At 43.0% G+C, this 26057-nt stretch overlaps 1 protein-coding gene across 1 annotated transcript in view; it reads right to left on the reverse strand.

Moving 5' to 3' along the window:
* The window catches only part of OVCH1 (ovochymase 1), a 92578-nt gene that overhangs the window by 28086 nt on the left and 38435 nt on the right, over positions 1–26057 (reverse strand). The window contains exons 12-19 of the mRNA XM_040341684.1: positions 25498–25628; positions 25271–25364; positions 18372–18500; positions 13359–13421; positions 11268–11445; positions 8230–8302; positions 1726–1921; positions 1382–1527 (exon numbers count right to left, since the gene is read on the reverse strand). Coding sequence (XP_040197618.1) covers positions 1382–1527; positions 1726–1921; positions 8230–8302; positions 11268–11445; positions 13359–13421; positions 18372–18500; positions 25271–25364; positions 25498–25628 — 1010 coding nt within the window. The remainder of the gene's footprint in view (positions 1–1381; positions 1528–1725; positions 1922–8229; positions 8303–11267; positions 11446–13358; positions 13422–18371; positions 18501–25270; positions 25365–25497; positions 25629–26057) is intronic.

The following is a 26057-nucleotide window of genomic DNA, read 5'->3' on the forward strand; positions in this document are numbered from 1 at the left end:
TTTTTTGTCATTAACGGGTCCATTCCAATTGGAGAGGGGGCTACCTACATTTTCCCATTGGCAACCCTAAGAGTGGTGACGAGGAGGATCATAGGAGTTAGGCGATCTCGATACTTTGGATGAGCACTAAGACCCTGCAGAGGTTTATCTGCAAGCTTCCAGGACCTTGCTACTGAAAGGTCCATCCAATCTGGTAAAGTGCCGCACGAGGAAGAATTCATCTTGGTGGTGGTGGACAGTCATTTCATCTCCTTTATCCCTCGTTTCAAATTATACGGATCTTCCTTTGTGGGACTGGACTTTTCTTTTTAGAAACAGTGGACTTTTGTTTCATTTTTATTGTTGTTTATTTATGTGAACACTGGTTGTTGGTTTGATTCACAGATATTTGACTCATACAGAGGATGTCTTTGTGACGTTCTGTATCACAACTTTTTATTTGCATATATAGATATTTGTTGCTCTTTATTGTATGCTATTTACTTCATTTTTAATAGCATTCATATTCATTTATTTTTTAATCAACAAATATTTATTCTTATTTTTTTCATACATTTTTTTCATTTTCACACTTCATATTTCACATTTCAATAAGTATTTGGATCACTAAATATATATCCATATGTAACTTTATAGCGCGAATATTACCTTTTGCACAATGCCATTATCTACCTTTCTCTCCCAAAGGATGCCAGTGTTCTGTCAAGTTCTCCAACCCGTCAGAATCTCCAACCGCACAACTTCCAGTTTATTTAAAATCAGCAGTAATTGGAGTTTTTGACAAATTGGTGGTTGAACACAACAGTCCGGTGCAGGATATTATAAGCCGAGATTCTTACTCCGATATTAGACAACAAAATGGCCGCCTCTGAGGCGGTGACAAGTTTGTCCTCGTTAGCCGCTGTGCTGTCAAAACAGTTCAGTCTTCCTGTACTTGACTCCATTCAGTTGTCGGTGTTGTGTCTAACCACCAATTCATCGAAATCTCTGATTACTAAAGTTTAAAAAAAATAAAAAATAAAAATGGAAAAATGGAAGCGACGTGGCTGGAGTTTCTGATGGGTTCAAGATATTGACAGAACACCAGCTTTGTTCAGGCATCATTCGAGGTCACCACCTACTATCTGGACTGAGATCCTGGCTCAGAGTTCACACAATCATGTTTACCCTGGTGCCTGTGCTGTTCTGCCTCCTGCAGACTAGTGGCATAATCTCAGACTAGGCAGATTAACATCACAAGGGCAGCTTTAAAATGTGGAAATATAATAATCGGTACTGTACAGTTTGACCTGTTAGGAACTTATTCATGCAGAATTGTAAAGTCACTGAAAGGTCTGATTTATTGCACTTGGTCCAGACTCTGTATAGATAATCTTCTCACCTTGCAGGCATCCATTCCTCCAGAGTCTGGAAACCCTGCACAGATCATGCGCTCTGAAATCATCCCAGGGTGGTAAGTAGTGTTACAGACTGCTGCATTGAGAATGGGTACCTGTAGCTGCTGTAAGCGTCTGGAAAGCTCTGTAACTAGATACAAACACAAAAGAACATTAAAGTTAGAGTTGGAACTACAGTTAAGATGTTGTTTGTATTCATCCTACCAACATCTACCTGTAACTGAAATATTGGTTTTGTCTGGGGAGGGCCATTTAAACTTCCCATAGCTATAGTAATAGTATTGTTCAAATTGGAAAGTTCTATGACTAGGATTCTGTGGGCAGTTACCTTCTTTCATGTTGCCCCAACCTGTGACCACGCATAGGGAGGAAGGCTCGAGGGGCTCATCCATTCTAGGCAGACAAACTGGGCGCACAAAGTCATTGAACACGAAGGGCTTTTCCACCTGAAGTAAACCAACATCGTAGTCGAAGGTTAAGAGGTCAAAGTTTTCATGAGCTGCGATTGCCAGAACATTCGTTTTCTGAATAAGGCAAAGAGAAACAATATGAAGATATGAATGGAATGGCGTACATGACAATTTTTGCTTAGCTGTCCCTGGTTCCACTCAACTGAACTGCCAATCCCACTCTCTGGAGTGCATTATCTGTATATCCATATAGTGAATCCTTCAGGGGGTCAATTACCTCATTATGGTACCTACAGTATGGTTAGAGATGAGCAAATCCATCGGTTTGGTCAGCAGAGATTCATATGAAATATATTGCCATTTTAAAACTGTTCTGTGTGCTTACTGAACTAATAAAAGGGTAATTTTAGACCCCTGACAAGTTCACTTGGAGTGGACACAGGTGCCAGTCACCTTACTGAAATCTGTTTAGCAGTGAGAAGGAAACAATTGTCATCCATTTTTTTTTTTGGTGCAAACTATTTGACGAGATTTCCAAAAGGGTCCATAATTTTCTGACCATTCTAGGTCATGGGGCTCCCATAAATGGCAGCCAGCAGAATTAATCAGTTAGGTGGCCCAAAGCAGTGATTCTCAACCTCAGTCCTCAAGTACCCCCCCCCCCCCCCCCCCCAACAGCCATGTTTTCCTTTACTTTGCACAGCTGCTTTAAATCAATATCAATGACATGGTATTGATAAGAGCTATTTTTATCTAAGGGAAAGTCACAAAACATGGCCCGTTGGGGGTACTTGAGGTCTGAGGTTGAGAACCACTGGCCCAGAGGACCCCTTTACCGCACGTTGCAAACGAATGGTACAGTTTGCCCAGCAAGATTAAGACATCAGGAAAACATCTCAGTGATTATCACTCAGTGTGTGGGAGGGGGGGGGGGGGCAGCAACCAGGTGACTGGTAGAACGCCATCTGGGCTTGCTGACCTCTCATCCCGGCTTGCTGACCTGCCATCCCAGAGCATCGGAGTGCAATGCAGAGGGACACTTGTAAGGTTGTGAGCTGTAGTAAGGAGCAAGAGCCGCATAAGCCGATGCCCCCTCTGTAGTGCTGGCTCCTGTCAAATGCGGAGTAATACCAACTGCACTCCACCTATTATGCCCGCTAGCGGTCTCCAGAGTGGTGCCAGCAGCAGGAAAGAAGAGATCTTCAGGTCAGTGTGTAGCAATACACTGGGCATAATAGTATAAGGCTGCTTTCACACTTATATGCTGCGGTGTAGACACACCACAGGTGAAGTGCAGTGTACCTGCAGCTTTCCTGCAAGTATGCTGTGCTTAGCTATAGACTTCTATTATATTCCAGGGGTTTGGTGCACTTTCTGAATGCAGAAGTTTGGGTGCGCCTTCAGAATGTGCACCACACCTGCAGGATATAATAGAAGTCTATGGCAAAGTGCAGCTAACCAGTGGCAGCCCCCGGTCCGTTGGGTCACCCGTACCCCCACCTAGGTTGTAGACAGAACTCGCCGGGCTGCAGCTTCCCCTGCGTCGTCTCCTCCTCTATATCACGGCGGCTTCCGCCATGCGTCTGCTCCTCCTAGGTGGCCAATGGGATCGCTTGTCCTTTTGGCCAAATCGGGCGATGGGTCTCAGGAGAATCAGTGTGACAATGGCGAATATTCATTTGCAATTGCTATGATCACACAAGTGGGTGTGCTCTGGGCCTCGAGCACACCCTTTTTTAAAGCCTTTTCGAGTCTCTGGCTCTAATCAAATGCTTCAAAGAAAGAAAAAATCCAGATTGGAATCCATTCGTCCTGGCACCCCGCATGTAGATAAGGGGGTCGGATGCATGGATGGGGGGGGGGCGCCCTGCATTACGACCCACTTACCCATTAAAGTCACAGCACATTAGTGTAAAAGCAGCCTTATAGGGGGCTCAGAACAGCAAGGGTTTATTTTGCAGTTGGGGGGGGGGGGGGGGGGGGGGTCAGGGGGTGTTAAAATCCCATATAGTTAATGTTGAATCCAACATGAGTTAATCTGGAATTTCGCTTCCTGGTTCATACAGCCAGAGGGCCCCAAGTTGTAAGGACATTCAAAGCTTTGAAACATATCAGAATCTACATAGCAAGAGGGCTTGGCTCCAGCCCACCCGGTGTGATACAAGCTTCAAAGACAGCGATTATGATGATGATTGAGGACAAAGACAGCCCAGGGCTCATTGAGATATGGGCAACACTGCCACCTAGAGGCCAATATAATATATTACAAGAACTAGCTTTGGCAAATAAAACTCATTGGACAAGATGCAAGTGGGGGTGGTTATGAGTGGGAGTGTTTGTGTAAGTGAAAAGCTCACATAGAAGGAGTTTGGTCTCTTTTTAGCTGCTAGCCCGTGCACTAGCCTGATGGCTTGGGCCTAAACCCAGAGGCCCAGACTCTCTTGGGCCTAAACCATGAGGCCCAGACTCTTTAACATCTGAGCTCAGCAGCGAGGAGTTTACCTAGAGGCGGCGATAGTATTTTTGATGATTGTTGTTATAATGTTGTAGATATCTGCTGTTTAGTTTGTGATATTCCTATTTTATTGGAAAATAAATGTAACATTTTTTACTAAGCAAAGGTGTCTGTCTTCCTAACTAACATTATATCATTAGGTCTAGCATACTCTGATAGACTAGCAAATTATAGGGGTTTACAAATGCATATATGCAATAGTTATATAGGGTACAGTACAGTGTATAAAGTATTGCATATAGTATAGCACCTGCCAAGCATGACCCATTTAAGTGAGACCAACAGGGTTAAAGCAGAGTGGCCCTATTTACTTGAATAAGTCACGATTGGCAGGCAGTAGCACCCATCAAAAGCAACAGGGGATGTAATTCCTGCTACGGCAGGTGTACACCTCAGTGTACAGCATGTGTACCTACCCCTTTCACCTGCCTCAGCAGGTAAAGAGGGTAGGGATTGGGTGCTGTAAAACCCTTAGTCAACAACAGGGTTTTACCACCCCCCCCCCAGCTTTACATGTGAACAAGTCCTAAGGGTGCTGCTGACAAATGCAACCAAGGGCTCATCCACAAGTGCAACAGGCACTACTGCTCCTCTGAAAAGTGATCTGACTGTGTTCGAGAGGTGATGAGGCGATATGCTGCCTCCTCACCACCTGATTTAAATCCATGACAGCAATTAGAGGTTTAAATCAAAAGTGAATAAAGCTACAGTGTGCCCGGTGATCTTTGACTTCTCCCATGTTGTTCAGATAAATCTCCACCTCTTTAGGTAGCCTACCCCCATTTCACACTTATTATGGTGTCTCAGGCCCATTACTGGATGGTTAAGGGACAAAAAGTTTAATAAACTCGGTCGCTGTTTTTCAGAAAGGTGAACTAAATTCTTTGATACAGAGCAAATATCTTTACTTGACTGTTCTACTGCCTAAGCTGGGTTAAAGATATCTGTTTTTGACACTTCTGGGAGTGTCGGATGCTGGCATCACCTGCTGTACATTGCAGTTCCTTCCACTGGTCCACATGTCCTGTAGTAATGTAGAGGCTAAAGTAGGAAACCACAATGCACTGCAGAGATTGCCAGCATCTGACACTTAGATATGCCAAATGCAGAAGGTCTTTCAGCAACATTCTCTTTTCAGCCTATTGGAATTTAGCTGAACAGGCAGTGGGACAAGCAAGTATTGCTTATAGAAATTTTTTTTTGCTCATGTGCAGTGGCATGTAGTTGCCATCATCCCTTAGATCAGGGATATGCAATTAGCGGACCTCCAGCTGTTGCCAAACTACAAGTCCCATCATGCCTCCACCTCTGGGTGTCATGCTTGTGGCTGTCAGTGTCTTGCTAAGCCTCATGGGACTTGTAGTTCTGCAACAGCTGGAGGTCCGCTAATTGCTTATCCCTGGCTTAGATCAATTATAAACTGAAAAAAACTTAATGGGAATGGGATTTTTAAGGCAACAAATATAGAACAAAAGAAGTCATAAAAAAGTATAAATTTATTACAACACAGAATTATATTGGAAAAAATAATATCAATAATAATTGTAAAAACTGTTCGAATGATACTGTCCGTCACCGCATGCCAAGAGTCAGCAGGCTGTAAGCGCACAGGACAGAATTTCCAACGTGTTTCGAATGATTGACATTCTTCCTCAGGGTAATTACAGTATCAATTTCCTCTCCTCAAGAGAAACATGTGCTAAAAAACTCGGGACGCACATCTCCAAGGGACTCAGATGGTGACATTCAGAAATAGGTACCAAGCGCACACAAGGGGGCCCATCATCCCTCCAACCCATAGGGGGCAGAAGAAAATTCCATGAGACAGCATTAAAAAAAACTTTCCCACTGTGTCACAGCTTAATGGAAAGAAGGGCTTATCCAGAGATCCATGCAGTTTCTGCCCAGCTAAAAAAGGAAACACAAAAGTCCCTCTCGTTGGGGAAAAAGGGGGACCTCTCAGCCCATCCAAACAAGACCCTCCTCATCCTCCAACACACAGGAGGAAAGTGAGGGTCTTTTAGCACGTTTCTCTTGAGGAGAGGAAATTGATACTGTAATTACCCTGAGGAAGAATGTCAATCATTCGAAACGTGTTGGAAATTCTGTCCTGTGCGCCTACAGCCTGCTGACTCTTGGCATGCGGTGACGGACAGTATCATTCGAACAGTTCTTACAATTATTATTGATAATGTTTTTTCCAATATAATGTGTTGTAATAAATTTATACTTTATGACTTTTTTGTTCTATATTTGTTGCCTTAAAAATCCCATTCCCATTGAGGTTTTTTCAGTTTATAAGCAAGTATTGCTTATATGCCGTCAGGACAAATTTAGCTTTTGAAAAAAAAGTGAAAGTTGCTTGCATCTCACAGCTAAACATAAGATGTCCTGGGTAGAGGGGTCTACCTGCCGAGTTCACAGAAAGCAGTAGACATGTGCATTTGTTTTCGACATAGAGACATGAAGATTCGATTTTTTTTTAGAACATTCGACAGACACCATAAGCCTTCAATGACAGATTCGACCTTAATTTGGATTTTCGGACGAATGCATTTTTTTTTACGAAAAACAAAATAAATAAAAACGAATTTTCGGGAGTAACTAAATAAAAAAAAAATTCGGACGAAAACAAAATTACGAAACAAAATATTTCAGTGTGCACATGTCTAGAAAGCAGTAAGGCCTCTTGCACATGGCACTGAAGTCTCAGCATCAGCATTTCTGGACATAAGTTTCATGAAATTGTGTGAAGCCTCGTACACACGGTTTTCTCTGCAAGAAAACTGCTGGCAGAGCTTTCTTGCCGAGTAAACTGTGCGCGTGTACGAGGTTGAGGTTTCACGGCAAGAAAACTGCCCAGAATCTCGACAAGAAAAATAGAGAACCTGCTCTCTATTTCCTCGTCGTGAGATTCTCGGCAGTGTTTTCCTGCCGAGAAACCTGAGTGTCTGTATACTTACCTCTCCATGGAAACCCGCGCATGCTTGAAATGACTTTGACGCATGCGCGGTAGTTTCCAAGGCATAGGTAGAGTGAAGCAATATGGCGGCGACATTGAATGTGACGAACGCATGCTCGTCGTAGTTGATGATGTCGCCACGTTCGTGCCCTTCAAAAGAACAACGGTTCTTTTGAATGGTGTGTGTGTACACTCATCCGGCAAGAAAATCTTGCCAAGAATCTCGTCAGGAAAAACAATTTTTTTTTCCTGGCGAGATTCTGGGCCCGTGTGTACAGGACTTTACACATATTCACTCACTTTTGCGCTTACAATGCATTCCTTAGGCAAAATCGAATAATATTCAATATAATATATATGCATGTACCAGCGCAAAATACTGACCTGGAAACAGGGGCGGACTGACAACTCATGGGGCCCCCGGGCAATAGAAGATTATGGGGCCCCTCTGGCTTACAGATGACCACCACGCCAGGAGGTAGTGCAGAGGCGGGCAGCTATAATCTTGGGATATTCACATTAAAAGCATGTCATTTTCGGACATATCAGGGACAGATCTAAAAAAAACACAGATTTTTACATACTGTCCCTGGTTTTACTGAGCCTGGCAACCCGGATGGGGCCCCCTAGTGGCATGGGGCCCTCGGGCAGTGCCCGAGTGACTCAATGGTCAGTCCGCCCCTGCCTGGAAAGCAGATTTTATTAACTCATGAATATGCAGCTCTTGTTTATGCGCTTGTGTGTACAGGCACATTGTAAGCAATGGGCTGCATTTTAGATAAGTAAAAAATAAAATGCTGTACTGAGCTTTTTCAAGCTGCGATGATGCAAGAGGCCTTAATAAATAAATCATTACCTATATCACCCAAAACGTACAAAAATGTAAGTTATGCTGTAAATAGTCAAATCAATATGGCCTTCCTGCATGACATTTATTTAGCTTACCTGTTCACTTGATTCATTTAGGAATCTGTCATGGATGCCACCAATTATCACATATAGGGAGGGATCAGGGGACCTGTGCCAGTACCAGCAAGAAAAAAAAAATCTGTATTAGTTTATCACTAGGAGGCATCTTTTGCTTCCTGCTTTAAAGTGATACTATAGGTTAGTTTTTTTGCACTGTGTGGCCCCGAACGCCATTTTCTGGGGTCCCCCGGCAGCTCTCTCGGCTCTTCCCCGCTTCAGATAACCCCTTATTGGAAGCGCTGTCCCAAGGGGGTTACCTTGCAGGCGCGCTCCCGAGTCCTGCATTCGGCGTCCATAGTCACTGAGTGCAGGACTCAACCCCACCCCCGCATCATTGGATTTGATTGACAGCAACAGGAGCCAATGGCTGCGCTGCTATCAATCTATCCAATGAAGAACCGAGATCCTTCGGGAAACGTCAATCGCGTTCTCAATGCTAGACTTCCCAGAGCTCAGGTAAGTAAAACGGGGGGCTGGGGGGCCGGAAACTGTCAGATGTTTTTTCACCTTAATGCACAGGATGGATTAAGGTGAAAAAACATGAGGGTTTACAACCCTTTTAAGTTGTATTTTAAAACAAGTGAAAGGTCATTATCAATCGTGTTGATGTAAAAAAAAATTGTGAAATAGTTATATTTTGGTATATTGGAAAATGAATAAAGATAATACAAAAACAAGTGAAATTGTAATATTCGCCATTTTGAATTGTCTTATTAAAGTCTTTTTTTTAAGAGAATCTGATCAGCAAGCAGGGCTTTTTTTCAGCGGGAACGCGGGGGAACGCAGTTCCGGCACCTCCAGCCTCTGTAGTTGAGGTCTATTGTTTCTGGTGGGAGATCTATTGTTGCTTGGGATGGGTCTTCTACTGCTGGGGTCAGTTGTTGGGAGAGATCTACTGTTGAGGGAGGGGGTCCATTGATGCTGGCTGTGAGAGATGTGTTGTTGATGCCAGGAGTCTATTGTTGCTTGGGAGGAATTTTGTTGTGGGTGGTCTATTGTTGCCAGGGGGGAATCTATTGTTGCTGGGGGCGGGAGGGGGTTTCTCTCTATTGTTACTGGGTGCCGGGGATCTATTTTAGTGCTTTTCTTGTTATTACCAAATTTCATACAAAATTATAGTACTGGGAAATGGGTAAGGGGTGAAACCAAGGAATGGTTCTTGTAGGTGGGTAGGGGCGGAAAAAAAAGGTGACTCAGAAAGGGGGAGTTCCTGCACCTACTCTCTAAGAAAAAAAGCCCTGTCAGCAAGTAAATGTTAAAACACGATTGTATCTATTTGCAGCTTGATATCATATTACTTGTGTAGCTACGTGAGGGCGGCCATATTTATTCATCACATGCAGGCTCTGCTTCAAGCATAGAGTATTGTACGGTGATTCACTTTTTCTCTGTCCCAGTAAACGTTTATAAAAGGCCAGGTTGACCAGACTGAAAGCAATGGTGTCTTTTTAATGCTAGCCATATATGTTGAAACCTGATTGTTCGATCTCAATTTCATTTAATAAAGAACAGGACTTACAAAAACAAATGTAGACACGGGTACAGAGAAACTCACTTTGCAGGTTTCAAATCTATTCAAATCCATATTTTTGGGGGTTTTGGATGGAGTGGGAGAGGGTTAGAACAGTCGATATTTTTATTGTGGTCTGTGATTTACCTTCTCCATTTGTCTGTGTGACAATTGTCACTGGGACACAAAAATGATAAGGAACTTAAAAAATACACTTCTCTCCTGAACAAGAGAGAAGGGAAATTCAAAGCCATGTACTGGGAGGGGAGACCAGGGGAAGCCTTTCAGTGGGGGCACCTGTTCCAATGACAACTTCCCAAAAGGCGATTTCTCCATGTTCTGAAAGAATTTTTACAATGGGGAAAAATTATTCGATTCCCTGCAGATTTTGTAAGTTTGCCCACTTACAAAGAATTGAAGTGCATCATAGGTGTATTTTAAATGATAAAGACAGAATATCAACCAAAAATCCAGAAAAAAACATACTGGAGTTGCAGCTTTGTGAGTAAAATAAGTATTTGATCCCCAAGCAAAACATGACTTAGTACTTGGTGGAGAAACCCTTGTTTCCCTGAGAGAGAATTTGGTCCACTCTTCTTTACAGACCTTCTCTAAATCCTTAAGGTTTCTTGGCTGTCACTTGGCAACTCGAATTTCAATTGATGGCCACGTATTGTGTTACAAATAATTAGTTTGGTGACTGTGGTCCCATCTGTCTTGAGATCATTCACAAGCTCCTCCCATGTAGTTCCAAGCGGATCCCTCACTTTTCTCACGATCCTTACCCCATGAGGCGAAATCCTGCATGGAGCTCCAGACTGAGGGCAATTGATGTTTATTTTCCCCATTTGTGAATAATCGCTCCAAAAGTTATCTCCTCGTTAAGCTTTTTGCTGATGGTCTTGTAACCCATCGCAGCCTTGCAGGTCTACAATCTTGTCCCTGACATCTTTTGACAGCTCTTGTCTTGCCCATGATGTTAATGTTCGAATGGAAGAAAGATTCTGTGGACAGGTGTCTGTTACACATAATGAATTGTCCTTAGGAGCACCTTCTTAAAATTGAAAGAACTAATCTGTGTAGCACATGAGCACATACTGTAGCCAATCTGTGGAAGCCAGAATTATTGTTGGTTGGTAGGGGATCAAATACTTATTTTACTCACTGAACTGCAACTCAATTTAGAACAAATGTATAGTGTGTTTTTTTTTTTTACAGATTTTTCATTGATTATCTGTCTCTATCATTTAAATTAGACCTATGATAGCAATTATAGACCCTTCATTTTTTTGGAAGTGGGCAAACTTGCAAAATATGCAGGGGATCAAATAATTATTTTCCCCATTGTATCATGAGGCAGGAAGTGAAGAGAATATCTTCAATGGAAGACATAATCCTTCCAGAAGTTTTGGCTTTGGCTACATGTCAAACATGGTTTCAGTCTTCTTTAAGCATTTGTCATTTATTTAGATTTTTACAAAATAAAGCAGTTATTGTCGCTTACAGTAAGCAGTGGGCCACTGTGAGCACCCAGTTCGCTGACAGAATCACCCCGCTGCACAAAAAGCTTCCCTGGAACATCAGCTCCACATTCCATGGCCAGCAATTGGGGCACGCTTCCTCCCCACCAACAACTCGATTCAGAAGCCACCGGGCTGAGAGAGGGGCCATGCCACAGACACCTAGGATTTACAGAAAGCACAAAATACTGAACATGTAATTTAATGAAGTTGATACTTACATGGTAATAATAATTTTACCAAGTCTTTTCAGACATGGTGCTGGCAACATCGAACATGGAATCTTTAGAAGAGTTTAGAAAGGTTGGTGCAAAAAAACAAAATGTCCAGTAAACAGAGCTTGTGTGATGAAAACACTTTGTTAATGACAAAGGACAGAGGAGAATGGCCAGACGTGTTCCAACTGACAGAAAATCCTATAGGGGCTCTTTGCAGCAATGGTCATTAGGAGACAATTTCTGAACCTCAAACAGACAACCATGATCAGGATATGCTACAAAATGGGTAACCATGAAAAAGTAGACTACGAGTATTAAGAGGATGGGTTACAACATGGGAGACCATAAAAAAGATGGCTACAACACAGAGAACCATTAAGGAAATGGGCATCAACACAGACAACTACAAAAAGAGCACTGGCTACACCACAAAAAAAACGTAAAGAGGACAGGCTACAACATGGGTGTGACAGACCTAGCTGTGACAGGGGCTTTTGGAGAGAACCGTTTCAGCCCCCCCATATCCTTATGTCTAGGTCACCCTGTGTCTATTAGGGGCAAATAGGACAGTAATATTTATCCACAAGATCTCCCAGGAAATATACAATAGACTATTCCTGGTTTATTTGATTCTGAACCTTACATGTTACTTGAAAGAGCTAATCACATTGGCCTCTGTACAATGTAGGAGATGGATAGTCTGCTACTGGGAGCTCCTGCTATTGTGTAAAGGTGTCCTGTGTTTATACTTATGATAATGTGGATTGTGTCTTCTGAGCTAGAAGACAAGGCTGGCCTGAAAGGTCAAACCTCTGAGTCACCTAGGCTGGCTAAATGATTTGTTATTTAGCTCACGTTAATTTATGTTTCTGGTTACAGTTGTATTGTTAGGGTAATATGATCAGGAGGGGGGAACCTAATCCTCAAGTATATACAAGACTGTACTCTTGTTCTAATAAACAGTTCTATTTCTGGTGTACTCCAAAATTGGTGTTGCCTGGTTCTTGGGGGAACATAGCCAGATCCATTGGTCTTGTGTTCCAGGACTTGGGAAGAAGCTTCTTGTTGAAAATACCCAACTGGGCATCCGGAGTCTGTCACAACGGAGAACTATAAAGAGAATGGGTGTCAACACAGAGAACCACCAAAAAAACTGGCTACACCACAGGGAACCATGAAGAGGACAGGTTACCATGGACATCAATACAGAGAACCTTGAACAGTACTGGCTACAACATGAGGAACTATGGAGAGGAAAGGCTACAACACAGGGAAAAATTAGGTGGACAGCTGCAACATGGAGGATCATAAAGAGGCTGGGCTACAATATGGAGAAACCTGAAAAGGAAACAAATAAAATCATGATGAGGAGAAGCTACAATCAGATAAAACATGGAGAGAATGGGCTACAATACAGAAAATTATGAAGAGGCTACATCAATCGATGACCACATCACGTTCCTCTTCGGTCAGTTAAGGACCAGGAAAATAGCCACAGTGGATCATTAAAGTTAAGTTCACTTTCCGTTTCTAGGGTAGAACATGCAACATGCTTTGGCATCTACAGCCTATGTTCAACACTTTAAGAGTACTAGACAGGTGTATCGAATAAGGACCTCATTCAGATGGCAGATTATTGCAAACCTCCATGCAGAGCCGCTGGCAGATGTGCGTGCACCCACCCCGGAGCTGCATGCAGGAAGTCCATAGAGGACAGCACTAATGGGCTGTTTGAATGAGACCTAAAAGTATGTACTCAGTCTCATTGGCCACCCTTAACAATAGCTTTCTTCTTTTACGTTGTTTTATGAACACACACCTCTTTCCACCCAGAGACCCATCTTTCCTATTACTCACTTTTCTGGATGCTTTTGAGATTGGGAGCCTGACGAAAGCTAGGTAAGACCTGTGACTTTACTTCTGTAAAAAAAAAAAAAAATTAACATAGGTAATAAAACGATACAAATTATGTTAAAGTGCATATAAAACAAACTTTTTTTTTTTTATTAAAGTTTTGAAATAAAGTAACGAAGTGGTTAATATTTGTGTCTGTTTTTTTTTTTTGGTAGACACCATAGGATGCGAGATGAAATATTCCCTTTTAAACAGCTGTTACTAGAACAATCATCTTCATTAAAAGCCTCTATTCCTAGGCTGAAGACAACTAAAAAAGGTTTTGATTTTTCTCTCACTTTCAGTCTCAATGACATGGTCTCCTAGCTTAGTAGAAATCTTGAGCCCCCCTTAGCCCCGCAATCTTCTGATGTGTCGGGGACAAAGAGCCAAGGTAGCTGTAACAGGCATTTATCCAGAGTGCCCGACTATACCCACCTCCTTAATTCGTAGCAGATATACTGCTTCTATTAATGAGAAACAATAGTACCCCAAGGGCAAGATAAAGGCAAGCAAAGGGATGCATCTGACCTCTGAGCTGCAATTTGGAGACCACTGTTGTAGATAAAATCATATTTTGGATTATGAGAAATATTTATGCTCTTGCACACAATTAGGTGGATTCAAATAGACCGCCGCATCTTTGCGGTATCGTATTTACACTACGCCGCTGTAAGTTAGCTAGGCAAGTACTGTATTCACAAAGGGCCAGATTCACAAAGGAGATACGACGGCGTATCTCCTGATACGCCGTCGTATCTCCTGATACGCCGTCGTATCTCTGTGATCCGCCCGTCCTAACTATGCGGCTGATTCATAGAATCAGTTACGCATAGCTAGCCCTAAGATCCGACAGGTGTAATTGACTTACACGGTCAGATCTTAGGAATGCAATTCTATGCCGGCCGCTAGGTGGCAAGGCCATTGCGGTCGGCGTAGAATATGCAAATGACTAGTTACGGCGATCCACGAACTTCCGCGTTACCCGTCGCTCTAACTTTACGTCGTTTCCGTCGAGATACGTGTCGTAAAATTAGGGCTGAGCCCTAGGTGTTCTAAGCCATGTTAAGTATGGCCGTCGTTCCCGCGTCGAAATTTAAAAAATCACGTTGTTTGCGTAAGTCGTCCGTGAATGGCGCTGGACGCCATTTACGTTAACGTCTAAACAAATGACGTCCGTGCGACGTCATTTAGCGCAATGCACATCGGGTAATTTTCCCGACGGAGCATGCGCAGTACGTTCGGCGCGGGAACGCGCCTAATTTAAATGGTGCCCGCCCCATTTGAATTAGGCGGCCTTGCGCCGATCGGATTTACGTTACACCGCCGCAAGTTTACAGGTAAGAGCTTTGTGAATCAGGCACTTACGCTGTAAACCTGCGGCGGTGTAACATAAAATGGGATACGTTACACTGCCGTGGAGCAACGTAAATGTATCAGAATCTGGTCCAAAGTACTTGCCTGCTAAGTTACGGCGGCGTAGCGTAAATGCGGCCGACGTAAGCGTGCCTAATTCAAATTAGGCTGAGGGGGCATGTTTTATGATAATGGTGGGTGACCTGACGTGATTGACGTTTTTTACGAACGGCGCATGCGCCGTTCGTGTACATATCCCAGTGTGCATTGCGGCAAAGTACGCCGCAAGGATGTATTGGTTTCGACGTGGACGTAAATTACGTCCAGCCCTATTCACGGACGACTTACACAAACGACGTAAAATTTTCAAATTTCGACGCGGGAACGGCGGCCATACTTAACATTACTAGTCCAGCTATTTGATGGAATAACTTTACGCCTAAAAATGCCTTACGTAAACGGCGTTTCTATACTGCGACGGGCGTGCGTATGTTCGTGAATAGGCGTATCTAGTGATTTACATATTCTACGCCGAGAGCAATGGAAGCGCCACCTAGCGGCCAGCCTAAATATTGCACCCTAAGATACGACGGCGCAAGCCGTCATATCTTAGATAGGTTTAAGTGTATCTCTGTTTGAGAATACACTTAAAGCGGAGTTCCAACCACAATTAGCATTTTTTAAATGTATGTCCTTTCATCCTGTGTTTTTATAATATAAATCCGGTCAATTACTATTTTACAATCCGCCGCCGATCCGCATAGATATTCAAAAAAGATAGTTTATAAAACTATATCTACACCGTTGTCATTTTGCTTGTGGGCATTGTGAAGCCTACAGGCACTTACTTCCTGGAAGTCTTGGATGGGGAGTGATAATTGGACAGCGCACTGCATCCTGGGAAATGATGACACACCAGGAGCATTAGAGGGAGATGATGTCAGAATCCTAGGTTGTTTCAAAGGCAGATTTTGTTGGACCGCATAGCAACAGGCATTTCCAGATGAGTAAAAAAAAATGTTTCTTTTATTTTTTTATTTTTTAGTCGTAAGCTACAGTTTAAAGCAAAATTGTTTTTTTGATGGAACCTCCACTTTATACTTAGGACGGCGCAGATTCCGAGTTAGGTCGGCGTATCTACTGATACGCCGGCCTAACTATGTGAATCTAGCTAAATGACTATATACTGTAACCCTAATACAAACTTCTTTACATTGTTGTAGAACTACAAGCCTCAGCTGTCCTATAAGGTTTTAATTATTAACAAATTTGGATATTACTTTATTAGGCATGCAAGGTTTATTTAATCTGTATCACAAGTTCAGAGGGCACCGAATCTACCCTGTTAAGCAAATGCTTGTATCTGCATCCCTTGTTCTAGTAAAATTGGCATTTGCCCTTCACTTTGTCTCCATGACAACTATAGCCAGCAAAAGGGACGATTTTTGCAGGGGAATCACGTTTCTATTGCTAAAGTAAAAAATATGAAATATATTGCAACTTATCACGGTGCTACTTTAATTGAAAATTGTGCTGTCATGCAATGCTGTACCGAAATTAATTTTTTTCTCCCCCCCCCCACACAAACAAAGCTTTCTTTTGGTGGTATTTGATCACCGTTGTTTATATATATATATATATATATATATATATATATATATATATATATATATATATATATATATATATATATATATATATATATATATATATATATATATATATATATATATATTAGTGCTGTCAGTTAAACGAGCTATTAACGGCGTTAACGCAAACCCATGTTAACGCCGTCAATTTTTTTTTATCGCGCGATTAACGAGGCAGCGTTCGGGGGTTATACCGGGATGATGCCTGCAGCCGCAGGCATCATCCCGGTACCGTTGTTTAGAGCGGGCGATCGGCTATCCAAACATAACAACCGATGCGGCTAAAAGCCGCTCGGTTGTTATGCCGGAGGAGCGGGAGGGGACATCCCCCCCCCCCCCCTTTCGCCGCTCTGACCGGGCCTCCCGTCCCACCGGGAGACCCGATCCTCGGCCTTCTGTGTCCAGGTTGGAGACTGACACTAAGCCGTAAGCGGCTTTGATTCAGTCTCCGCATTAAAACCACGGAAGCGGCGTCATGACGTCACTTCCGGGTTTCTCTGCTGCCAATGGCGCCGGATTTAAAAAAGTACACAGTATTCAGAATCGCCGTTTTCGGCGATCTGAATACTTTGAAGTGCAAAGGAGGGCTCGGAGGTCTTTTAGACCCCCGATCCCTCCATAAAGAGTACCTGTCACCACCTATTGCTGTCACAAGGGATGTTTACATTTCTTGTGACAGCAATAAAAGTGATCAAAATGTAAAAAAATAAAAAAACACAATTTAATATTATAAAAAAAAATTAAAATAAATAAGAAAACAAAAAAAAAATGTTTTAAAGGGTGAACCTCCTTAATCGCGCATTAATGCGATGAATCGCGATTAGAAATTTTAATCGCTTGACAGCACTAATTATATATATATATTCAAATAAAAATTTTTTTTTTCAGAAATGTAGGCCAAAATGTCTGCTACATGTCTTTGGTAAAAGACCAAGTGCGTTTTTGGGGGCACTATAGTTCTGACCATGATCAACATACTGATCAGTACAGACACTATACTACTAGTAATGGCGGTGATCAGCGAGCTATAGTGAGGAAGGCAATCTAGTGCTAACTGACACTGGCTGGGAGGGACGCTAACTGACTGACACTGATGTCGCTAGTGACACCAATACAATGATAATATTGTATACTGTACTAATGCCACTGGCTGGGAAGGGCTTAACATCAAGGGGCAATCAAGGTTCAACTAGTGTAATGTGTGTAAACAGACAGATCTATGCAAATAGACTGTCATTTGCAAAGTGCAGTTGCGCCAGAGCTTAGTAACTGAGCAGAAGCTCTGCTGACTTCTATCAATCAATCACGAGCAAGCAAAATAAAAAAAATATATATCATTTTTTTGTTTCCTTGCACAGGATTTGGTATTCTTTGCAAATTGAAGCTTTACCTTATTTACCAAGCTATGGAGCAACTTCACTTGCAAAGTGCAGTCCTTTTGACTTTAGTTAATCAACCCCTATGCGTTTGTCAACTTCTTTCAAGAGCCTTCAGTCCTAATGCAAACAGTGGGCTCTCTAGAGAGGAGCTGTGCAAACATCCACATGCCTTGCTGAGTGGATGGAGGAATGGGCATTTATAGGCAGGCTGTATTTGCATACAGACCTTCCTAGGCACTATTCACATGTACTGAATGGCCTGAATTTTGGACTACAGAGCAAAAAACGCTTGATATTTTTCACCTCACTATAGAAAGTTAGTTTTACTGGATTTGCAGAATTAACAGATATTTTTTGCACTTAAACAGATATAACAAAAACGTTCAGTGGTATATTTAGCAAATCAAAAGGAAGTATATAAAAATACTTTGTTTGGAATTATACACACTTTCTAAGAATTTGGAGGTCTTAGATTTAATTTTTTTTTTTTTTTAATTATACCCAACTTTGTGCACACATTGATAAAATGATATACCGAATCCTAGATAACAAAGATGGCTTTGAAGGACATTTCCATGGCTGAAAGGTCTTACCCGAATATAAAAACTTGAATTTGGCTTTGAAACCATAGAAATTATTCTCATCATCGCTCTCAAATACAATCATCATAATGTTCCCCGGGCTGTAGATTGGCTGAGTCACAGAAAATCCACATAAAGTTACTGTGCAAGAATAAGAATAACAGATAAGAAATGGCTGTAATATCTGGGTCCTTTAGTGGTTAAAGCAAAACCCCAGATAATCATAAAACCCATGTTATTGCAGCTCTAAAAGAAACAAGATATACCAGTGCTCAAATCCTAATAGCCTGTACATGCACATAATCTATCAGGTGCTAAAGGGTGTGACCACATAACGCTACAAATTCTGGATGAAACCTCTGCACACTGCTATATACCCTTTCTAGGAAACACTGCAATGAAAAACAGGGATTTTTAGTTCCCACATATTTGCTCCCGCTGCTGCCGAAAGCCAATCAGGTGTGCGAGTCACCAGAGAGCCAAGGCTCTTGTGGACATCATTGGATCGAGATGGGGCTCAGGTAACCATTAGGTTGGACTGGGGGAGAATTAAGTGGTTTGAAAAAAGGAGGCAGGAATAAGAATAAGATAAGAAAATTTAGGCAACGTGGACACCATCACTTTTTAGATGATGGTTCGGTTACACCATAATGATGGAGGGAGGGGGAGAATATATGGTTTTGAAGGATGCCATCAGGAGACAAGGAAGTCTCACTGGCCAAAATATAACCTCTCTTAATGGGTTTTGTTACTAGGTATTTGATAAAAGCCACCGAGCACATTGTATATTGCATCCTTGTTTCCACAATCGTCTAATGAATATCTGAGCATAATGTTGTGTATGCTGTTTTGAAAAGCAATGAAAACTATTGGAACAAAAAAATAAAATAAAATGTTGCATCAGCCGAACTAATAGAAATAACCTGAATGCCACTTCTGGAGTAGCATCCAAACTTCTGAAAGTAGAGGCGAGAAGTTGAGAGGGAAGACCAGACTTATTCTTGTACAAAAGAGTTTTATTGAAAAACACATCAACAATCAAAAAAAAAAAGAGAATACAAAAGAAACAAAAGGCAGTGGAGGACACACCATAAGCTTATCAAATATCAGAAAAGATAGTCCGTAAACCTGAGGTTAGTCCCGCTCCTAGGGATCCGAAAGCGAATCCAGAAGGCCGGCTATAGAATGTCCTCAACTCAAGTGGCCTGCTAGAGTGACCTAATGCTGGCTTAGGTAACATTCCGGTTATCACACCGGGGTAAATGTAAAACTTAAAAGCACAGTTGTTATACAATACACAACCTTACAAAAAAATATATATATATATAAAAAAAAAAAAAAAAAAAATTAGAAATATATACATATATATATATATATATATAAAAACAAATGATGTGACAAAAATAAAAAATAAAATATATAAATATAAACACACACATATATATATATATATATAAAATTCAAGCAGGCACATAACAGAGGAAATCAGTATTCCAATTTGTAAAAGAAAAAATGCATCCTGTGTCCAAGGCCAGCAGGACCAAGCCTGAGGGCCCGAGCCACAAAGAAAGAAAGGGAGGATGAAAAGAAAGAAAGCCAGCTAGAAAAGTAGCATGAACAAGTAGCGATGAAGGGAAAGAGGAATAGAAATAGAAAAGAACAGCAAGAAGAAAGTAAAAAGAATAAAAGAAGATAGAAGAAAAAAAAGAGGAAGGAAAGGGGTCCACGGGGTGGGGGAACGGAGGCTCATCAAAGAGAAAGTAGTGCTGGGTCAAACCGTGAAGGGTGGTTGTAAGCCACCCAGGGTTGCCACACCCGGAGGAATTTATCGTGGGTATCTGCCAACACAGCAGTAAGTTTCTCATTAACCATAATATCATTAATGCAGTTTTTAACTGCTTCGAAGCTAAAAACCGGGGTCTTCCAGGCCCTTGCAATGATCAATTTAGTTGCAGTAAAAACATGCGCCGCCAACTGGCGTTCAGGGCGGAGAAGCTCCGTGATCGGTTTCCATAAAAGGGCCTCAAAGGGGTCCCTCTTCAAGTTGGTATCAAAGAGGTTGCGGAGCAGCGCATAAACTCTAACCCACAATCTGCATACCCTGGGACAGGTCCACCAGACGTGTGCCATCGTACCCTCCTGAGAGCATCCACGGAAACACAAAGGAGAGTAGGAAGGTATGAAACTCGCCAGCTTGGTCGGGGTATAGTACCACCTATAGAACACTTTATAAGCGTTCTCTTGAAAGAGAACATTTGTAGAACATTTAGACAATGCCATGGTCATAGCCTGCCAATCTTCCGGATCAAGTTGCTTCCCAAGCTCAGCCTCCCACTGGAGGTGATAAGGTCTCAAAGGCGGTCTCTTAGAGTTGATAATCGCTGTGTAAATCAGAGATATGAGACCCGGGGAATGGGGGCGCGATCTACATAAGCTTTCGAAGGGGGTCATGATATAGGGGGTAGGTTGGGATCTGAGAAGGCGCTGAAGGAAATGTCGGAGTTGTAAGTAGCTATAGTGTTCCCTGAGGGGAATATCATGGGAGGAACGTAAGAGTGAAAAAGAAATAATCTTGGTTGGAGAAAGCATAGAATGAACATCTACGAAGCCATGTTCAGTCCACCATGCAAACTGTAAGGGATTATCCCTACCTGGTGGGAATAGGGGGCTATGAAGAAGGTGAAGCAACGGAAGATGAGGGGAGATCAGACCTGCAGAATATTTAACCGAATCCCATAACCGAAGGGAATGGGCCAGACAAGGACCTATAGAAGGCGGGCGATGTGCTCGAGGGAGCCATGGAAGAGAGGCTAGAGGCGTCGGGTGGGAGTCCACCAAATCAAAAGTAGCCCACAATGGCATTTGCTGTTTCTCATGGAGACGAGACAATGGAGCGATACCCGCCGCAGTATAGTAAGCAAGCAAATTAGGAACCGACAGGCCACCATTAATTCTGCGTGCAAAAAGCACCTGCCTCTTAATCCTGGGCCTCTTATGGCCCCAGATAAACTGCATAAGTTTACGTTGGTGTATTCTAAGGATATGAGAGGGTACCTGGACAGGTAAAACCCGAAAATAATAGAGCAGTTTTGGAAGATAGGTCATACGTACCATCGCCACCCTCCCGAACCAAGAGAGCGGAAGAGTGGACCAAGAGGCGAGCATAGCTGACAAATTGCCAAACAAAGAAGGAAAGTTGGCCTGATACAGTTCGGAGTACTTCGAGGTAAGCTTAATCCCCAAATAGGGTAATGAGGTCAACCATTGAAAAGGGAACGCCGACCGTAGGGAGTCTAAATCCAAGGGGGAAAGGTTGATAGACATTGCCTTTGATTTTGCCTGATTAACTGCTAAGCCTGAGAACAAAGCAAAAGAATCCAAAAGGGACAACAAATTGGGGAGAGAAATTCTAGGTTTGGTGATGGTCAACAGAATGTCATCTGCAAACAGTGACAATTTGTGTGAAGTACCCGCCACCTCCACCCCCGACACGTCCGGATGGGATCGAATGGCCTCTGCCAAAGGCTCCAGAGCCAGGACGAACAGGAGCGGGGAAAGCGGGCACCCCTGCCGTGTCCCCCTCCTAATGGGGAAGGTGGACGACTCAAATCCATAGTACCGAACCTTGGCCTGAGGGGAGTCATAAATAGCCGAAATCCAGCCCAAAAAAGAAGTACCGAAGCCATAATGGCTAAGGACTTGTGTCAAATAAGGCCAAGACAATGTGTCAAAGGCCTTATTGACATCGAGGGACAAAAACATTGTTTCCAGGGACCTGGCATGTACAATATGTTGAATTTGGAGAAGCCGTCTAATTGCATCCCCCGCTTGTCGACAAGGGACAAAGCCCACCTGATCCTTCTTTATCAGGCGTGGGAGAAAAGAATTCAATCGATTGGCCAAAATCTTAGTCAAGATTTTCATATCGATATTAATTAATGAGATTGGCCTGAAATTAGCCCAAGAGGAATGGTCCCTATCCGGCTTCGGGATCATCACAATGTTAGCGGTTAGCAGATCAGGCGTGAACGACTGACCTTTCTTTATGGAATTATACATGGCCGCCAAATGTGGGGCCAGGATGTCCGCTAACTTCCGATAATACAAGGCCGTGAAGCCATCCGGGCCCGGTCTCTTTCCGACCTTCAAGTCCTTAATACATTGAAGAACTTCCTGGACCTTAATATCTCGATCCATCAAAGACGTGTGTGCGTCTGATAGAGAAGGCAAGGATAAGTTAGACAAAAAGGTATCTAGACCTTGAGTAGAGGAATGAGTAGGGGGAGAATAGAGCTTTGTGAGACGGTGGCGGAATTCATCCAATATCCGTTGTGGGTTACCCGTGAGGACATTGTGGCGGGTGCGCAGGTTTATGGGAGCAAATTTAGGGGCGAAGGTTCGGAGTCTATTAGCCAGCATCGCATTAGGTTTATTCGCCTTGGCGTACCACTTTTGGCGAGCCCAACGCAAAGTGCGTTCGGCTTCATCAGTTAAACATAAATCTAAGTCCGTACGGGCCGCATCTAAAAGTCTGCGATTCGCCGGGGAGGGAGTCTGCTTGAAGGCCGAAGACAAGACCTCCAAACGCTGCTCCAGAAGACCAGACTTATTCATTGGAGGAATTTAAGTGCCCAAGTATTTCAGGGTGCGGTCTGTATATTTGAATTTGTAAGTACTAGTTTGAGATTTGAGAGTCAAGGCTCGTACACACGGTAGGAAAAACAGATGTGAAAAGTCTGAAGACGAGCTGTCTTCAGATTTTCAGGATCGTTAGTCGGTTTAACTTTTACATCAGACAAAAGCTGGATGTGCAGTCTACATGTGCAAGGGGGGAGGGGGGCATTTAAAGCCCTTTCTCTGTGTGGGGTGAAGGGGGGCCTTGTCTTGGAGGCTGTATGGGGTTGCATGATTTCTAATGGCGACCCTGCTTGTGTCAACTTCTTGGTCATGTGAACTCAACATCTGATTTTCGGATGGTCATTACAGAAATCATTCACACAAAAGTCGAAAATACAAACACGCATACTCAGAAGCAAGGAATAACTGGGAAGAGTTTGGTCTTTTAAACTACTCTTCGTAATCTAGAATTAACATTCCTGGACTCGGCAATTGATGAAATGTCAAAATTCTCATCTTCTTTAATGGAATAATAATAAAGCTGCTTTGCATGTAGTTATGCCAAACGTATTTTAAAAAGGTATTTGTTTTGTACGATCTGAAAATTGCAAATCAACGTTCACCAAACCTCTACCAACACGAAATTAGCCGAAGGGGTCCAAAGTAGGGTTGTCCCGATACCACTTTTTTAGGACCGAGTACAAGTACCGATACTTTTTTTCAAGTAGTCGCAGATACCGAATACCGATACTTTTTTTAAATGTGTCCCCAAATGCAGCCATGTCCCCCCCATATGCAGCCATGTCCCCCACATATGCAGCCATGTCCCTCTAGCCATGTCCCTCACATATGCAGCAATGTCCCTCTAGCCATGTCCCTCACATATGCAGCCATGTCCCTCTAGCCATGTCCCTCACATATGCAGCAATGTCCCTCTAGCCATGTCCCTCACATATGCAGCCATGTCCCTCTAGCCATGTCCCTCACATATGCAGCCATGTCCCTCACATATGCAGCCATGTCCCTCACATATGCAGCCATGTCCCTCACATATGCAGCCATGTCCCTCACATATGCAGCCATGTCCCTCACATATGCAGCCATGTCCCTCTAGCCATGTCCCTCGATGCGGCGGCGCAATGCAGCGGCGGGGGGGGAAGGGGGGGGGAAGTATTCTATTTAGGTATCGGGGGTATTTGCGCGAGTACGAGTACTCCCGCAAATACTCGGTATCGGTCCCGATACCGATACTGGTATCGGTATCTGGACAACCCTAGTCCAAAGGGTGGCGTTTGAGAAATTAACTCTCACTTTATACTCTCATTAGTACGTCACTACTTTCGCGTTTGTCAAAAGACAATTTGCATATCATTAGTATGCTAGACAAAATCCTGAACAGGCCCTTTTGACATAAATCAGACCCTCGGTCGTCAAACAATCAGACCGCGTGTACGAGGCTTTAGGCATTAGGCATGGCTACCCCTATCACCTCTGTCTTTGAAAAGTTAATTTTATTTTACTTTCACTTTTATTGATAATGGTAAACAGGACAAATAGAGAATGATTCTCCTTAGCGGGGACATAGACAGTAATAAAAACTGACAGGCATTCTAATCCCTCTCTACTCTATCCAAAACCAAAAAAAAAAAAAAAAAGTGTTTTGGCTTTAGTTAGATTTTAATGCATTCTGTGCATTGGCTTAAATTATTATTTTTTTTACTAATAGTACACCCCCAGCCCCCCTTAATACTTTCCTTGGCCTGATCTCGATGCAGCACTGTGCACATCTGCAGCAGCTCTTCACCCCTCTCTCCCCTGTCTCACAGGCTTGGCTTAGAGCAGCGGGAGCCATTGGCTGCTGCTGCTGTCAGTCAAAAAGTGGTATGGGTGGGTGGGGCTGAACTGCGTGTCTGAATAGATGTAAACAGCCTAGCTTGGGATCAAACACATACACACACACACACACACACACACACACACACACGAAGCAGGAAGCCACAGCTAGCAGGATTACATGTGCAAGGGGGGGGGATTTAAAGCCCTTTCTCTGTGTGGGGTGAAGGGGGGCCTTGTCTGGGAGGCTGTATGGGGTCGTATGATTTCTAATGGTGGCCCTGCTTGTGTCAACTTCTTGGCCATGCAGTGTGGAAGTGGGATGTAAATCATAATACTGGCTGAACAGAATTAAAAATATTTTGGTAGATGGAACAATTCATGCATACACTACGCATTTCAAATATTTAGATGTTTGCATGGAGTGCTGCTTTAACTGTTGGGTGACTGAAAACTCCTACCAATTAGTTGCTTTTGGTCTCTGTCCCCATACACTAAAACACGATCATATAGACATTTCTCCTGGAACTCCACAGCAAAGTCTTCAAAAAGCAACTGAAAAAACAAAAAAAAATAAAAAATAAAAAAACTAAAAAAGCAAAAAAGCTACAATAAAAGGTTTGAATCCCCTGTAACATGCAACTTGCATGTCCCTTATAACCAACTCTCTACCATTCCCATTAATTACTTGAACAATTTTGCCTCTTTGTGCTTCAATGACCCAGCGACATGTAGTGTTACTGGGGTACAGCATTGGGTAATTGCGAGTGTAGATTTCTCCTTCTTTCTTTAACACTGCAACACTATTACAACCAGAACCTGAGACAAAAAACAAAGAAAATATTGAATGCAACTTCTGCAGAATAAACATGGTAACACTAATATTACATTTTTGGGATCCTGTCAGTAGCCCCTAATAAAGTCTCAGTACTGAATTGCCACTGGCTATCCACTCTCGGGAGTCCCCACTGGCTATCCACTCTCGGGAGTCCCCACTGGCTATCCACTCTCGGGAGTCCCCACTGGCTATCCACTCTCGGGAGTCCCCACTGGCTATCCACTCTCGGGAGTCCCCACTGGCTATCCACTCTCGGGAGTCCCCACTGGCTATCCACTCTCGGGAGTCCCCACTGGCTATCCACCCCAAGAAGCTTCAACTATCTATTAGGAGTCTCCACTGCCCATCCACTCTACAGAGCTTCCACCCAACATCCATGCTCAACATCTGCAACTAACCCTTCATACCCA

The sequence above is a fragment of the Rana temporaria genome, chromosome 3, assembly GCF_905171775.1.
Source record: "Rana temporaria chromosome 3, aRanTem1.1, whole genome shotgun sequence".
In the NCBI taxonomy this organism is placed as follows: Eukaryota; Metazoa; Chordata; class Amphibia; order Anura; family Ranidae; genus Rana; species Rana temporaria.